This window comes from Leptopilina boulardi, unplaced genomic scaffold, assembly GCF_019393585.1.
Source record: "Leptopilina boulardi isolate dan_hultmark-lab unplaced genomic scaffold, ZJU_Lbou_2.1 LbouV2_123, whole genome shotgun sequence".
Classification (NCBI taxonomy): domain Eukaryota; kingdom Metazoa; phylum Arthropoda; class Insecta; order Hymenoptera; family Figitidae; genus Leptopilina; species Leptopilina boulardi.
The window spans coordinates 2,296,458-2,314,940 of NW_026137667.1; the positions used below are offsets into that span (position 1 = coordinate 2,296,458).

At 26.2% G+C, this 18,483-nt stretch overlaps 2 protein-coding genes across 3 annotated transcripts; both read right to left on the bottom strand.

Moving 5' to 3' along the window:
- Positions 1–33: 33 nt before the first annotated feature.
- Positions 34–2,627, bottom strand: LOC127290168 (tectonic-3). The gene is made up of 5 exons (XM_051318597.1): positions 2,235–2,627; positions 1,903–2,136; positions 1,581–1,749; positions 1,272–1,465; positions 34–1,191 (listed from the first exon to the last, which is right to left on the bottom strand). The coding sequence occupies exons 1-5, from the start codon at positions 2,625–2,627 to the stop codon at positions 97–99; spliced, it is 2,085 nt and encodes a 694-aa protein (XP_051174554.1). The 3' UTR covers positions 34–96.
- Positions 2,628–2,668: 41 nt separating this feature from the next.
- LOC127290280 (B9 domain-containing protein 2) lies at positions 2,669–18,339 on the bottom strand. Of its 2 annotated transcripts, none has more exons than XM_051318774.1 (4): positions 18,319–18,339; positions 3,317–3,424; positions 2,943–3,203; positions 2,669–2,847 (listed from the first exon to the last, which is right to left on the bottom strand). In XM_051318774.1, exons 2-4 carry the CDS (start codon positions 3,402–3,404, stop codon positions 2,669–2,671), a joined length of 528 nt encoding a protein of 175 aa, XP_051174731.1. In that variant the 5' UTR covers positions 3,405–3,424; positions 18,319–18,339. The 2 variants fall into 2 exon arrangements, with proteins under 2 accessions (XP_051174731.1, XP_051174722.1); XM_051318765.1 differs by lacking the exon at positions 18,319–18,339 and adding an exon at positions 3,714–3,881.
- Positions 18,340–18,483: the final 144 nt, after the last annotated feature.

The window sequence follows — 18,483 nt, forward strand, 5'->3', positions numbered from 1 at the left end:
TAGGTTAAATAACTCAATGTTAGTTTATTTTATATTACTTTGTGCGTTTATTTCTTTTTTTCACATTTCTTTTTTTTTAAATATTAATTTAAATTTCTACCAACTTATAATTAACGCGATAAATAAACAATAAAGGGGAAAATTATTTAAATAAATTGTTATTCCCTTAGAATTACTGAGAAATGGATAAAAGAAATCGTATGGTAAACTTATATCTAAATTTGGTCCACTGGCAAAATAAATTTTCGACGGTTTCGATGCATCGTGAAATGTTACATAATTAATAATATTAACATTTAAATTATCAATACAATTAATTGTTTTACATTTTGTCCATGTTATTGTTGTTAAATTAGAAAATGTCACACCAAAACCTAATATAACATGATTATCGATAAATTCTGGTTTTGATAAAATTGAATGTACAACATCAATTCTCATTGATGTTATTAAACCAGAACAAGATATTTTCTCATCAAATAAACGACCATTTGCCATTTGTTTTGGTAATTGATTGTAAAAAACATCAATCCAATTTGAATGATTACGATCAATAATATTGCCAGAACGGGATATTTGTAATTTATTTGAATTATTAATATCGGTTAAATTGAGAAATGTTTTTTTTAACATTAAATGAAATATTTTATTTTGCAATTCGGCGCATGTTGAACTTGAAAAATATTTCGATTTTAGAATAAATTTACATTTTAATTTAATATTCTCACCAAAATTCACGGTATATTTTTTTATATCGTCACATTCACCTTTTGAATTGGCAATTGGTAGTGTTAGATATTTATTATTTTTATCGAAAAAAATATTTTTTGTTCCCACATTTTGTGAGGAATTATTTGTCATTAATGTGGCAATAAAAATTGGATTACCCGCTGTATAACCAGGATTTCCACTTCGTTGATAACTTTTATTTCGATCATCATTATACCATTCGAATATTACTTGGAAATTTTGATAAAATTTTCCCGTTACATTTGCTTCGAAAAAATATAATTGAATGTCATTTATTCCCAATGTACCATTATGTTTAATCACATAGCGAACACTTTTTATTACATTTTGACAATTTTCATTTGAACATAATGTTGGATTTGTTCTATTTTTTGTACAATTTGTCCACGATTCGTGACAGTAGTTGGATTCTATTGGAGCACACAACATTGTTGTACATTTCTAGGGATAAAATTTTTAAATTATTAATTATTAATTATTAATTATTAAATTAGAAATTGTAATTAAGAAACAAAAATTACCTGATAACGATTGAATTTATTTAAATCCAATAAATGTGGTGATTTTATAATAGAAAAATTATTATATTTCTCCGGAAATAGATAAGAATTATTATTCGATAAATTCATTTGAAGACACGAGCCTTTCCAATTTTCAAGAAACTTGATGGATTTTACAAAACTACAAAGTCCCGTGAAGCCAGTTTGCAATAATTCTATACAGGAAAAAAAAATAATTCTGTTAAAACAATGTTTAAAAGTTTTTCAATTTCCCTCCGCCCCTTTTTTTAAAGTGCGTCAATTTTCCAATATATATATATATATATGTACCTAGAGGTTCTATCAAAGTTTTATCAAGTTTCCAAATTGTATCGCCATGACGATAAGGTTCCTTTGTTTGAAATTTCGGATCCATCCATGTTACTTCTAAATCCCATTTAAAATTGTACGGATCTATTTTCCCTATCGCTTTATCCAAGTCCTTCTCACTTTGAATGCTCTATAAAATTCGTTTCATTTTTCTTTTTTTTTTTAAATTTACATTTTCTTAATTCAATTATTAAATTAAATATATTATAAAATTAGCAAAATTAATTCAATAATTTTTAGAATTTTTAAAAAATTTTTTAAATATTTTTTTTGTGAAACTTACGACATTGTTGTTTATTGTATAAACAGGAGGTAAATTGTCATAAACTATGCAAAATAAATTCTCAGCCACCCTTTCAAGAATAAATTTTGAAGTGTTGTGAAATAAAAAGTTTTTTCTGTAACAATATCTGTTGTCATAAAGTTTTTCATGGACGTTGGAACAATAGGAAAAAGTTTCAATCTGCAAATCTGTACAATCTAAATCACAACAACAGTTTATGTCACAAGATGATACCTGTATGTGAATAAAAGAATTTCATTAACATTTTTTTTTCCAAAAAAAGGGAAATTATTTTTACCATTAGAGGTAAATTAGAGAAAATAATTTTCTACCTGATAATCACATTCACAAATATCGGATTTTGTTTTTTCGATCTTAATAGGTTTTTTTTCCATGGGTTGATTATTATTATTTGCCTCAGTATTATTTGGTTTTCGTGGTACAATTGGAATAAGTGATTTTTGTGGTTTTTTTGTTAGAAGAAGAATATTATAATTTTCTGTTGTGTCTTCAGAATAATCATCATCATTATTATTATTTGAATTGGATTTTGTGAATTCATTAGTTTGAGTATAAAATTCAGATGTTGATATTTCAGTTATATTTTCACAATTTTCGACACATGTTGCCTCAGTGATGTCTTCTAATGAAGAAATATCAATGCAATTGTTGTTAACAATGCAAAATGTTATTAAACAAAAATATCCCAAGGCTGATAATGCCATTTTTACAAAAAATCGGTTTTTTTTAATAAAAAAAATTTTATTCAAAGATCACAACCAAATTTTTCGAAATTTCTACTCAAAATATGAAGATTTATTTTCACTACTCCCATACTTTCTGTTAATAATTCAAATCTATCCTGTGTATTAACAAGGATACTTGGAGTTTTTAATTGTAATGTTAAACCAAGAAATTTGTCCTTTAGTCTATCCTGCCAATTACCTGTAAGTTTTTTAATTTAATTTTTTTTTAATTATTAATATCTGATAATTTAAAAAAAATTTCTGTTAATTATTATTTGTTAAAAAAAAAATTACCAATTGGCTTCCAAGTGTGACATTCAAGTTCATGAAATCCAGGAGTTAATGGAACAACACAAACCCCATAAGCGAGAAATATAATTCTATTGTAATTATCACGGCAAAATAATTGTAACAATAATTTTGGTGATCCTTGTAAAGATGTTGTTCCGTAATGTAAATCTAATGGATGATCCCAAATTGGTTCGTTTGTATAAAAATCACAACATTCTTGTGTTTGACCCTCGTGATTACCGTTCAAAATTTTCCATCCCATTCCTAATTTATTTTTTTTAAAATTAATTTTCATGGAAAAAATTTTATTTTTTCATTTTATATAAAAATGTAAGAAAATTTAAAATATATTTATAAATATTAACAAAATAAAATACCAGCGTGAAAACTCCATTTGCACATAAGTCGTAGTTGTTCAAATTCTTTTGCTGAGGCTATTTGCCCAATTATGTGTAATTCTGCCATATTTTTGCAACATTCTTATTCTAAAATAAATAAATAAATTTTTTATTTATTTATTAAAGAAGAATAAAATTAATTAATACTAAATAAAAATGTAAATATTCATAAAATATATTTTTAAATTATAAAATTAAATTTTTATTAACTTTATTAATTAATTTTTTTCAATTAATTTTCAAATTATTTATTATTATTGTATTTTTTAAGTGAAGGTTCAATTATAACAATAGAATTTAAAACAAAATTTATTATCAAAACAATAGAATAAAAGATTAAATGAAAATAAAATAATTTAATAAAATAAAATTTTACCTTTTTTTATATTTTGTTCTAAAGATGTAAATAAAAAAAAAACCACTTGCACTAAAATTACACGAAAAATTAATTTTAAAAAATAAAAATCCGAATGACAACGAAAACCTGCTTGTGAATAGAAATTTCTGTTTGTTTACGTTGTTAACAATGACTCCGTTTCCATGGTAACGCCATCAAAACTCACACACTCATGGCTACCAATTTGAGAAAACCACATTTTTTCATTAAATTTTTTTTCTTTAAAATAAACAAATGAAATACTTAATAAAAAATTAATAACAATAGTTAAAAAAATTCACATTTTTGGAAATTCCAATTAAAAACGTTCTTTTCTTTTTTTGAGGGATGAAATTCAAATTTTATTGGCGCTAAAGTAGTAAATTAAAAAAAAAAATTATAAACAAATAAAATGCCATAGGCACAATTATATTTGTTTATAATTTATCATTAATTTATTAATTATTTTATTTTTTTTAATTAAAATTAAATTTATTTTAAATTTTGTCGATAAAACAGAAATTACAGTCTAATGCAATATATGTCCCAACAGATGGCGTTAAGAGTTGGTTTTTGAAACAATATTCCATAACTATTTATTATTAACAATTTTTTTTATAATAAAATATAATTTATGTGTGAAACATTTTTTATTCATAAATAATTTATTTTAATTTAATTTAATTTTAATTTATTATAATTTATTTTAATAAATTATTTTTTTCTATAATATATTATATATATAGTACTATATAATACTGAATATTATATTACATATTATATTTATGTCTTACAATAAAAAAAAATATAAATAATTATCAATAATTATTAATTAAAAAAAAATTATATTTTTTTATTGTAGTACATAATATATAATTCTATATATTATAATATATAATATAAATAGTATTATAATACTACGTAATATATATGCATATGCAAGTTAAATTAATAATAAATAGAAATCTTGTTAAAAATAAACATGTTTTTCGTTAATACGAATTTAGAAACAATGTAAGAATAAACTGTGAGAAAGTATATAATAAATATAATGAACAAAGAGAATTAAAGTGCATTTAAATGCACAAACATAAATACTAACTATATATATATATATATATATTTCTAGTCTTCTCTTTTCCAAAGAGGTACCCGTATTATAAATTGTCCCGCGTCGCAGTATTTCCTCCCATAATACCAGTGACATTAGTTATTGCTTGCAATATTAACCGTTTTACTGCGATAATGTGACCATTTCACAGCAAATTGTTTTATGAAGCTATTAACTAACATTCACGAGTCTGTAAAGATTGGTGACATCGTTTTACAAATGTAACTAATGAATTTACTATTACCTTTTGACAACCGTATATAGTGAACATATATATATACTTTCCAAATTGACTTTGAATTTCATTTGTTGTTATATATTTCAATTTTCAAGTTTATTGTAATTTCATTCTGTTTCTTTGTTTTTTAGTGTAAGTGGTAAAATATATTTTTAGTCAGACAGAGTAGTAAGAGACAGTTTCAGTCAGATATTTATTTTTTTAGAATTATTGTAACTATTAATTAATCATTGTAATCAATTATCATTGTAATCAATCGTAAAAAATAGTTTCAGTAAGAAACAAAATTTTTTTGAATTCTAGTAATTTTGATCTAAGTAGTAAAAGTTAGTAAAAGTCAGACCAATTTTTATTATTTCTACCTATCGCAAATTCTTGTAATTATTTATTTATTTAAGAGAATATATAATAAAAATATACTTTCTAAATTTGAATTAGTAAAAATGTTTACTAATTTAAATTAGTGACTGACTTTTTGCTTTATAATTAGTTAAATTTTACTAATTATTAGTAACTTTTACTAACAATTAGTAAAATTTAACTAATTCATAATAACATGATTTTTTAAAATGGAAGTTTTGTTTTAAGTAGTGTAAGTAATTTTCGGTCAGACTGCTTTTATAATTAAATTTAAATACAGTAGTAGCAGTCATTTCATGTCAGACAAAACGAAAATTAAAATGCCTTATTTTCTTCTCTCTAAAAAATTAGTAAAAAGTGAGCTACTAATTCACATTAGTAAGAATTTTTACTAATTTTTAGTAAAATATTACTATTTGATTTGGTAATTTGAAATTTTTTTTTACTAAAGTTTCAGTAAAAAGTGACTCCCATGTTTTAAATTCTTGTAATTTTAATATCAGTAGTAGAAGACAGTTTTGGTTAGACAATTTTGTATTTTAAATTAAATTTATTGGACTGTTTTTTTAAACAAGGATTTATAATTCCTGCAATTTAGTTAAAAGAAAGTTTTGGTCATTATTTTTCAGATTTTGTTCTTTTGCTTTTTTATTTTTTTAATATTCAGTTCGTAGCAAACAAATACGAATTTTTTTTTTTTTTTATAAAAATTGTAGATACCAGCGTTTATTATTAGGACAGTGACGCAGTCAACGTGTATGGATTTTTGCATTTATACAATATATACATATACTAGATTTCTATATGAAAACTTATACATATATATATATATATTCGAACACAAATAGATAGACGGGTTATATGATTTCGTGGAATCGGCTTTGCGGCAGAGAAATATATCATGGGTTTTTGTAGCTTTGATTTTGGCCGACGATGAAAATAGAGGTCACACTATGTGAATATCGCCTGAATTTCGCGCAGTAGTAATAATAATAAAAAAAAAAATTATTAAGAAAAACTTTTATTTTTAAATTATTTTTTCTAAATTTTTTGCCTCATTTATCTTCTTTATTATATAGTATTAGAAAATGTTTTTAGATGTCAAAAAAAAAAAATTTTCAATTCTCCCAAAATACGAACAATTTATAAAAACATGACGTGGAAAATTCACTTGACCGAATTCAATAATTGTTTTGATATATATTTCTGTAAAAATAGAAAATGAAGAACCGGAAATATATTTCAGGTAAAAGTAATGAAATTTAATTTCCGAATTGTGAAACTTTTAATAACATGTCAATATAACGGTTTTTAACTTGCAATGATACGAAAATGAAAAAAAAAATTCAGTTCATGATAAGGAAATAATATTTATATGTTCATATATAATGAAAATTTATTAAAAGTGATGTTAAATAAATGTATGAATGTAATTTAATTTGTGCTTGAAATTTATTTTCAAACCGAATATTATATATAATCTAGTTGATAAATTTAATTAAGGTATGTGTATATCCATTTTCAAATATTATATTATTTCTCATTGTTAAATATTTCATTGGATTTTCAATTGTAATTTATTTTAATCTAAATGATTAAAGATTATTTTCTTTTTTTGTTAAAGAAAAATTTTATTCTTAAAATCTGGAAACCAATTTTTTAAGCTCCAGTTCTGTTTATTAAAAAATAGTTGACTGAAAAAAATATGATTTTAATGATCTATTTTTATAATTAAAATTAATTTATCATTGTAATTAATATATATAAGGAAAATTAATTTATATTTCAATTTTATAAGCAATATTAATTTATATTTTAATAAATTTATAATTGAAATTAATTCATAATTAAAAAATTTTAATAAGAAATATTTCCAAATAATAATTATTAATTTGTGAAAATAAATTTCAAGGATGTCTAAAAAATGAAAATTAATTAATTATAAAAAAAAATCAAACATTTTATGTATAATATAAATATTTAATTATTTATAATGTGTACAGAACGAAATAGACGAAGGAAGGGTTTTTTTTATCTCATATCGTAAAAAAGTACTCGGTGAGTTAAAAAACTAACAAGGCCTTATCGTCATGTAGCAGACACAACTTTTTTCTAAGTCAGTTCTCGTTTCAGTGGCTCAGAGTCTTATTTTTTTTACGTCTTTAACATCCTTATTTTTTTGCTTTTCGTGTCTTTGCAGAAGTGATACCTAATACCTATTTTCTTGTCAGTAAAAGAATTACTATAAGCGAAAAACTATATTTCAGGATAGACATAAACAAAAAAAAAAAAAGTAATGAAAGAGTTAAAACTTTTATACAGAAATATTTTATACATTTTTTATATATAAAATAATTTAAAAAAAAAATAATTATTAAAAAACTGTTTACTTATTTATTGTTTACTGATGGAAAATATCTTGTATTTTCATACTAAAGTAAACAAAATATTTTATTTAACAGTTTTGTTTTAATTAAATTTAAATTTTTAATTTTATTTACAGTAATAACTAAACATTTAATTTTTGATTATTAGTGAAGACTTTTAAAAAAAAGTGTAAATGAATAATTTATTTTTCTACAAAGTAAATTGTAATGCAAACATTAAAGTCAAATTAAATTGAAACATCAACAATATATGATTTGACTAAAAATAGAAAATACTTTTTAGTATGTATCAGAGCACAATGATTCAAGTTCTCCAAATTATAATTTATTCATTGATCACTTTAGCAATTAGCCAAGGACGAATTTCGTGGTTTCAATTAGATTCCAATGGCAATATATAAAAGGAATTGTCTGCAGTAATCTACAAATTTTTATATATATATATATCGAAATATTATAATTTAATATCATGTCAAATTCTATATTTTACATATTTCGTAAATGTAAAAAAAAAAAAATGAAATTGTTTGATTTTACAATTCATATGAATTGAGAGTATATTTTACTTTTTCATATAGATTTCGAGATAGAAATTTGTCAGTGCTAAAGCGCAATACTGTAATTACTTTTCTGCAAACAGAATCGAACGCCATTCTAGCAGTAAATTAAATCGAAACCCCTACATTATTCAGTCCTGTGGCTCTCTGTCTATAGCAATTGTAATCATTAACGTACAACGTCGTGGACTCTGTGGTATTGAAAACATTTCCCACTAAACTTGGCTATCTCATAATTAACTTATTAGACAAATATACACTTAATCAGTGTCTTGTTTATAAAGGAAAATCAATTTTAGTATTAAAAGAAATTATTTTCTTCGAAAAATTGTTTTTGCAAATATTTTTTTTTGAAAATACAATTTTTTTACAAGTCAAAGTAAAAAATTATAAGAATCTTTAATAATTCGTTTGAATTTTAAATTAAATTTTTTTTTAATATTTTGTTTGACTAAAATGGGATATAACTACTAATAATGCTACAATTGTAATAATTTGTTCCGTCTGCCTATAACATATTTTTACTACTAGAATTAATAATATTCTGTCTGACTATAAGTGATTTTACCACTGTCAATAAAATTTACTTTTGCTACTAAAAATAAAAAATATTAACTGTTATGTCTAACCAAAGTGGGTTTTTACTACTGATGTTATAAATTATCTACTGTCTGACTTAATTTGCTTTTACTACTGGTAATTTACAATAATTTGAAAAGTCTGACTGCAACTTATTTTTACTACTAAGAATACGAAAATTATAAACTTTCTGTCTGACCATAGCTGGTTTTTACTACTGATGACATAATTACCTTTTGTCTGACTGATTTTACTTTTACTACTGAAAATTTAGAATAATTTCCAAGGTCCGACTACAAAATACTATTACTACTAAAACTGCGATAATTATTAACGTTCTGTCTGACCGAAGCTGGTTTTTACTACTGATACAAAAATAATTAATATTCTGTCATACCGATAGTGTTTTTTTTAATACTTTTATTAAAAAATTACAATCATAAATGTTTTGTCTGACTAAAAATGTTGTTTACTACTCTTATTAAAAAAAAATTCTATGTCTCAATTGTAACAATTTCACTGTTAAAAAAATTTCCCACTTTTTAAATATATCAGATTTCAATTTTTGTAAAAATATTCTCACCATTCTGTCCGCAATTCGACAATATAATTTTTTAATTTGTTATATATAGAATATTGGCAAAGAAAATTGAGGCAATCAATCCAACGGCTAAAAATTTTTTTTTTTTTTTTTTTGGGAAAATTTGTTCGAACAAAAAAATGAAGTGACTATACACAGCACATATATAGTATATATAAATGAACAAAAGAAATCTTTGTGTAGAAATAGATATACATCTGTCAAGAGTAAGCAAACGTGATTTGTGGTTGAATGAAGTAGCACCATGGGAACGAATATAGCAGCAAACAAAATTAGAGCAAGCCACAGTTTTATTAGAAAGTCGAAATAAAAATGAGGAACGTGCCGCGAAAAGAAAGTGAGGGCTCGAGCTTGATGTGAGAGAACAGTATAACAAAACAGTAGCTTCAAAAGCGCGCCTCCAAATAACACACATACATATATATATATATATATATTTCTCTTCATAGAGAGAAAGAGAGAATGCACAGCTTCGGCTGCTCTCTTCATCTGTCTAATCAACGTGAAAAGCTCAACTCGTTGCTACTCGACACATCCTATCAAAGTAATGTCCTTCATTTGCAATCTGATACATTAACTATTTTCCAGTCAAATGTATATCCAGCTCATCTGAATTTTACTAATTTAAAAAAAATTTTATTTTTTTTATTTATTTTTTTTATTTATAATTCTTGTTTTTAAATTATACTTTATTAATTTACTCTCTAAATCTGAATTAGTAAAGATCTTTACTAATTTAAAATAGTGACTCACATTTTGCTTTAGAATTAGTTAAATTTTACTAATTGTTAGTAAAAGTTACTAATAATTAGTAAAATTTTACTAATTCAGAAACAAAAAGTGAGTCACTAATTCAAATTAGTAAACATTTTTACTAATTCAAATTTAGAAAGTAAATATTAATTAGGGGTGTATAATTATCCCATAAAAATCATTAGTTAAAATTTTCATTTAAAAATTTTTTATTAAATATAATTTTTTTTCGGATTAACATTTGACAGAATTACTTTTTAAACAAATTTTTACTTAAAAGAATTTTTAGGCACCGAATTTTTATTTGGTAGAATTTTAAAAAGCGCCGAATTTTTATTTGTCCGAAATTACAAATGACCGAAACAAACAATCGACAGAAAGATTTAGGCGCGATTTTTAAAATCCACCAATCACGATTTTTTTTTTGACAAATTTTGTTTGATGGATTTTAAAATTCGCGCCTAAATTTTTCTGTCGATTTTTCTGTTTGGCCATTTTCAAATTCGGACAAAATGAAAATTCGATGCCTAAAAATTCTTTAAAAAAGAAATTCTGACAAATGTTAATTCGAAAAATGAAAATTCTTGTAAAAAAAATAAATACTTTTTCAAGCGTTTTAAAAAAAAACAAGAAAAAAAATTACAAAATAGAAGAAAAAATAGCTTTTTCGAATCTAGTGATGCGCATAAACGACACGTTTCCTTAAATTTTTTTTTTTTTTTAAAGATCAGCTTTTGCTTTTAAATCGCGCCATATAGTTGACTTGGTGATTAGAAACGAGAGGATTCGAGAGGTATAATGGGCGCACATAGGGTTTGAGCGCCCAATCTTGATTTTCATCGAGAGAGGAGCGAGAGAGAGAGAGAAAGAGAGAGAAGAAGTAAAAGCAATGAACGCAGACAAGGGTAACGGAGCGGGTTACTCCGGTAATAGCACCGGAAACTACACTTACCACGAGTTCCGGTGCTTTGAGCCCTTTTCCTTACTCTTTCGACTTTTGCGCTACTTCTACTTTGGCCATGGCCATTTATACTCTCCCCTGTATGTATATGTATATATGTATCCGACGACCATGAATCCAACTCAAGACATTCAACGGGCAATTTCCAAGCACGATGTGCACTTAGTATTCGAACGATCGAATGGTATTGTAATAAATATTCCAACTTTTTTTTTTTTTTTGCATTTAATTGTGCAGAAAATAACAATTTAAAAACTTGTTTTATATGTCAATTTGTTATTTATAATGATTCAAGTTTTATAATAGTTTCAACGATATAAAAAAAAAAGATTTGGTTCGATAGGTTTCGTTGTCTGACTAAACTCTGACCTACACTACTGGAAAAATTATTTATATACTCCTAGGGCAAAAAAATATTTAAATAAATATTTCCAGTTTGTTTAAACATTGACCTTCACTACTGAAAATTTATAAGCAAATAAAAAATATTTTATGTTCTAATAGCGTCTGATTGACTTTTACTACTGAATAAATATTATATAGAAAAATTAACTTTAACAGTCTGATCATATATTGATCTTTGCTACTGAAAAATGAAAATTTGAAATTCAGTCTGATCTAGCATTTATCTCTACTACTGAAAATAAAATGTACTCGTATATTAATGAGAAAAATAAATATTTTACTAGTCTGACTATACACTGATTTATACTACAGAAAAATTACATAATAATCCATAGGGCAAAAATATTACATATTTTACTTAGTCTGACCTAACATTGACGTTTACTACTGAAAAAACGATTATAAGAATAAAAATATTTAACATAATCATGGTCTGACCAAAGATTGACATTTACTACTTATATAAAGTAGATAGAAACTATTTTTACTATTTAATAAGTCTGATCAAACATTTACCCTTACTACTAAAAAAGTGATAAAAATTTAAGACAGAGATATTAATTTTTTTATTAGTCTGACCTAACATTGACTTTTACTACTGAAAAATAATAACCAAACATATTTAAATTCACCCTCTGATCTAGCATTTACACTACTTAAAAAATAATATGAATATTAAAAATCAAAAATATTAATTAACTCTCTTATACAAGGAAAAAAATCTCCACCTGGACCAACGATAAGTTTCACTGGAACAGCGATATATTTCACTAAACCAGCGAATGTTTTCCCTATTCTAGAAAAACATATCGTTGTTCCAGATAAAAAATTTTTTCCATGCAGTACAAAATATTTAATAAAAATTTTAAATTCGAATTTTACAATTTGTCAGAAATGGGGAGGGGGAGTACAAGTATTTCATCTTTCTTTTTCTCTCTCTCTCTCTCTCATAAATAATGAAGAGAAAATATTTCAAAATTATCATCATTTTTCGCCCAAGTTTATAAAAAAAAGAAGTATAAATGGAAAATTGAAAATTTTGTATCCTGATTAAAATATTATTTAACATGAGAATTGGAGTATGTGGGTCATACATTCTGTGGATGACATATGAAATTTTGCATGCGAATAATACACGCGAAGTGGATATACGTTTTACCGAAAGATGACTAGCTAGGAAGTAAATTTAAATTCAAGTCGACATAAACGAATAGGACTTGCTAATGCCGCCCATGTGTGTGTGTATGTGAATGTATATATGAGTTCGTTTGGGATTCTCATGTTTTGTTTTGCTTATCTAGCACTACTGCTTAAAAGAGATAGAAACCTTCCCCCCCCCTTTTTCCCTTTCCAAAAAACCTCCTTTGCATATAGGAGTATTCACGAGAAATAAATGCAGACCGCACCTAGATACCAATCTTGTGAAAATGCAATTTTATTAGCACCTACAAATTTTGTCTCCTATATATAATAAATCCCCTCTTCTTTCCCCTCTTGTAAAAAAAAGTTTAACTTATAATAATCAAGCAAACCGATAATTTGCATAAAATAATTTTTGTTTTTTATCATAATTAATAAAAAAAATTATTCTATTTTTATTATTTTTTTGTATTAAAATTGTTTTTGTATTTTTAAATAGAAATTTTTTTTTCTTACATTATTTGATGGAGGAAATTGAAAAAGAAAAATAATTTTTTTTTTTCCTCCCAAGCATATATTTATCTTTTTATTCAAATTTTATAAAGAGAATAATATTTTTTAACTCTCTAGAGGCCATGAAACTCTCTTGTCTGTTTACTTGGGGCATGTTTTTATTGTCAACTCGCGGAAAGAAAATTCTTTCAACACTATTTTCATTTGTTGATTTTAGAAGAAAATGTATCCAATGAAAAACAACTTAAAAATTCTCTAAATTCACATTATATATTTTTTTTTTAAATTTTATTTCGAGTTTTCTTTTAAATTTTTTTTTTATTTTAAATATGTGAGATATAATTTGAAAAATTCTCCAAAGTTTTATATATATATATATATATAGAGAGATAAAACTGACATCGTAAAAATTTGAAGGGAATTTAAGCAATTTCCACACATATATGATAATGCCAATATACAAGGGAGAGAGAATCCAGTGAATAGAAATCTATTTTGTCGGGATTTTGGTTGTTCTTTTGTAAAATTAAAAGGGATTGAATTGTGTGAATCGAGCAATTAATTATTCAATAACTTGCAATCGTCATTTTGTGTGGTGGGGACAAAAAAAAACGATGCGTAAAATTTTTGGGATATATCTTTCATATTATACAATAGGTTATCATAAATTGTGAATAGCTCGAGTTTGAATTCGTTGAAATTATTTACAGATCTCTCTCTCTCTCTCTATCTCTCGCGTATCAACAAATATGTTTGGTTCAACGTGCATTAACGCTTTTGCTCGTTTAAACTGATCACGACGAGAGAAACCCCCTAGCCAATTTCACGCGCGGGAGTATAAAATGCTTAAATGCTGAAATTCTCGTCATCCGAAAAACTTTATATACATTCACGTGTATGCCACACGATTCCAGTTATAAATCGAAACCGCATACTTTTAGACAATGTATGTATTCATAAAAAATATGACAGATATACGACATCCATAAAAAAACCTAAATTCACAAAACTGTTTCATATATTTCAAAAAAAAAAAAGAATTATAATTTCAAAAAGAAGAAAAAATTATAATCTTCACTAAATTTTTAGAAAACAATTAACTAAAAATTAGTGACTAAAAAAAAAGTTCAAAAAAGAGAAATATATTTCTCATCCGAGAGAATAAACTGCCTTTTTTAATCCTAGGGGCTAAAATAACAGTTTTCGACTCTAGGGAGTAAAATAATCATTTTCAAATCCCTGTGAGGAAAATCACCAAAAAATGATAATTTTCCGTAATATATAGACACAAAAGATTAATGAAATTTTTAGAAAATCATTATTTTTTACTTCCAGCTACTCGCAATAAGGAATATAATGTTCGCTTCTCTCTCTCATACACACACAAACTTCTTGTTTCTTGGTTTCACGATTTCTCTCTAAGTGTAGTAGCAAGCAAGCCCGGGGATATAATACGATTCGAAATTAAACTTCCTAGGCATGCCTGGCATCCGAATAATGCGAGCCGGCTGCCTAAAACAGTAAAGATATTACGTATTATTACAGTGTGCCACAGCACAATATAGATAGACACCAACCAAGTGTGTTTACGTTAAAGGGAGCAAGAGAGGGAGAGAGAGAGAGAGGCTTGAGGAAGTCTTCTATTCAGTAATGTCTGGCTAGAGAAGATGTTGGATATCACAAGAGTGAGAAGCCGACCACATCGCGCCTTGAATTTACCTGCAGCAAAAGCTTCTTCTCGCTTCTTGTTATGTGCGACCTTCGCGAGATCCTCCAACGAAACTTCCTTAATGAAGCTTGAGCTTTATTTACAGCTCGCCCATATAATACCAAAATGTGCTATATTGTTTTGCTGACGCTTAAATATTATATTTCTAAACAAATTTTCATTCATAAATTCGCATTTTCATTACGACAAAATGAGATAATATTTAACAAAATTTTCCATTCTTCTACTTAACAAGTAAAGAGAGATAATCCTTCCGGAATATCACCACTAAAATAAGGAAAAAGTTTGGAACAAAAAATGTATAACGCGCATTTCAATTGGTCCAGCGGATTCTGACCTACACTCAAAAATATTTTGGAAAAATTATCATAAAATTAAATATTCGCGATAATCCGTCGGGAATACCGCCAAAGAATTAGGAAGAAAGTTCTGAACAAAAAATGTATGGCGCACTTTTCGATTGGTCCAGCGGATGCTGAGCTATACTAAAAAAAAAATCCGGAAAAACTTTCATAAAATTAAATATTCCAGATAATTGTTCGGGAATAGCACATAAGTATTTAGAAGAAAGTTCTGAACAAAAAATGTATGGCGCACTTTTTGATTGGTCCAGCGGATGCTGAGCTACACTCAGATAAATTTTTTAAAAAATTTTGAAAAATTAAATTTGCGAGATAATTAATCGGGAATACCGCCAAAGTCTTAACCCGGGAGTCTCGAACAAAAAATGTATGGCGCACTTTTCGATTGGTCCAGCGGATGCTGAGCTATACTAAAAAACAAATCCGGAAAAATTTTCATAAAATTAAATTTGCGAGATAATTAATCGGGAATACCGCCAAAGTCTTAACCCGGGAGTCTCGAACAAAAAATGTATGGCGCACTTTTTGATTGGTCCAGCGGATGCTGAGCTATACTTAAAAACAAATCCGGAAAAATTTTCATAAAATTAAATATTCGAGATAATTGTTCGGGAATAGCACATAAGTATTTAGAAGAAAGTTCTGAACAAAAAATGTATGGCGCACTTTTTGATTGGTCCAGCGGATGCTGAGCTACGCTCAGATAAATTTTTTAAAAAATTTTGAAAAATTAAATTTGCGAGATAATTAATCGGGAATACCGCCAAAGTCTTAACCCGGGAGTCTCGAACAAAAAATGTAAGGCGCACTTTTTGATTGGTCCAGTGGATGCTGAGCTACACTCAGATAAATTTTTTAAAAAATTTTGAAAAATTAAATTTGCGAGATAATTAATCGGGAATACCGCCAAAGTCTTAACCCGGGAGTCTCGAACAAAAAATGTATGGCGCACTTTTCGATTGGTCCAGCGGATGCTGAGCTATACTAAAAAACAAATCCGGAAAAATTTTCATAAAATTAAATATTCGAGATAATCGTTCGGGAATAGCACATAAGTATTTAGAAGAAAGTTCTGAACAAAAAATGTATGGCTGAGTTAGGTTAAAATAAAATTTTGGATTTTTTCATTTTTTTCCAGACAATTTGTACTTTTTGTTTTATTTTTTTAAAAAAGAAAAATTTTCGTTGTTAGCAACGAAAAAATTGTCTTGTCTCATTTTTTTGTATATTTAAAAAGGAGATTTTGCCGCCGGCTGGTTCGATACTCTATGTGTATACAATATATATATATATATATGTTTACGCGCCTAATAGAGTTTCAAATCATTTTCATTCATAACTTTCCAAGGTAAACGAGGTAGCTTTCGATTTCTCTTGCCCTTTGCACCTAATATAAATAGGGGAATGTCACGTTATTACTTGTTTCGTGCACGAACTATTATTTATGCGCTCTTCAAATTTCAACCATATTTCACAAAAGTCTGTTAAAACTAGTGACAGAGTCTTTGATAAAAAGTTTTTCTTTACAATTACATGCCTATAATAAGGTTATTATTTTCATAAGTTACAAATAGAAAAAAATTACTATTATTACCTATTGTTACTAAAAGATTTTATAAAATGCGAATAAAATACAAAAATTTTCATTTTTTAAACTTGACATAAGGTTTTTTTATTCAATTTTTACTTAATCAAAGTTTTAGCTACTGAATTTTTGTTTGACAGATTTTTTATTTTATAGTTTTAGTCAAAATAATTATTTCTAGTTACTTTCTTATATTTTAATTTTGTAAAAAATTAATATCGGTAGATAGAAATGTAAATTATGAAATGAAATAATTAACGAGAATTAATAAGGAAAAAAAAGTTCTAAAAGTGTCTTAGAATATTGTTCTTCAAAAGAAAGGCAGACTCATGTATATGTGTTGGTAAATGTGAAATTACGGATTAATGCTTTTGCAAACGAAGGCGCCAGACTCATGAATAATATCTTGTCGTCCAAGTATAATGAGTATAAACACAGCCGCTAATCAGTTTCTCGACACCTCGGCAGAAGGTCTCACAATCACTAAGAAACAATGTTAGTTTTTTTATCCCACTGTTAACAGCATTTTTTTTGTTCCTTTATCGTATAGTTATGTACATTTTACTCTGAAAGGAATTTCGAGACGCATTAATAAGTTTTATAATTGCTAGAATTAATCATTTCTATTCGACAGAATTTACATTTTATCAAATTTTTATTCTCCGAATTATTTATTTAACAAAAATTCTTTCTGTAAAATCAGAGCTTTTTTAGTAATGGAATATAGTAACTAAAAATGATTGGGATTATGTAAATGCTTTTTTTTCATTTTTGTATAAATCTGGACGTTAAGTACGACAATTGCAGATGTTTGCTTTCGGTGTGTCGGAGGGAATAACACGAGAATAGTTTTGTGTTGCTGGCATGGCGTTCTGTAAAACTAGCTCCACGCGCAACGGGCCACATTATTCTGTTTTAACGGAATTACTCCAAATTGTGCAAATATATCATGGTTATGCTATTGCGGCTGGTTATATTGCGTGCTAAGCGACCTCGGTGGTGAGTCCGAGAATTGTATAGGGGTTTGTGTGTAGTGGTAGTAGTACTACTGAGGTTGTGTATAGAAAGAACAATTTGTACCAGGGAAAAGTGTATTGCTGCATCTAGATAACCAAAAGATGAAGCGGTCTCAGTTACGATTTACTTGCCTCTCACTATTTTTTTTCCTTTTTTTTTTTTTGCAAAGATAATTTATAAAACTTTCCCGTTTCCATAATTTTCCTAGATTTATTTCGTCCCCTAATTATCCTTTATATAAAGAAGATTATAAAACAGCTTTTCCAAAAAAAAATAATAAAAATAAATATGTGAAGGGAGTAATTACCTTTTTTTGGTTCCACTTCTAGTAGTACAGATTTTAGTCAGTCTGAAAGAGAAAAAAATGGATGTAATTAGTTTTTATAAATTATTGTTTTTAGTTATTTTTATTTTAGTATTTCCTTCACTGAAAGTAAATATTTCGCAAGATCCGCGATCTAATTCCGCGTAA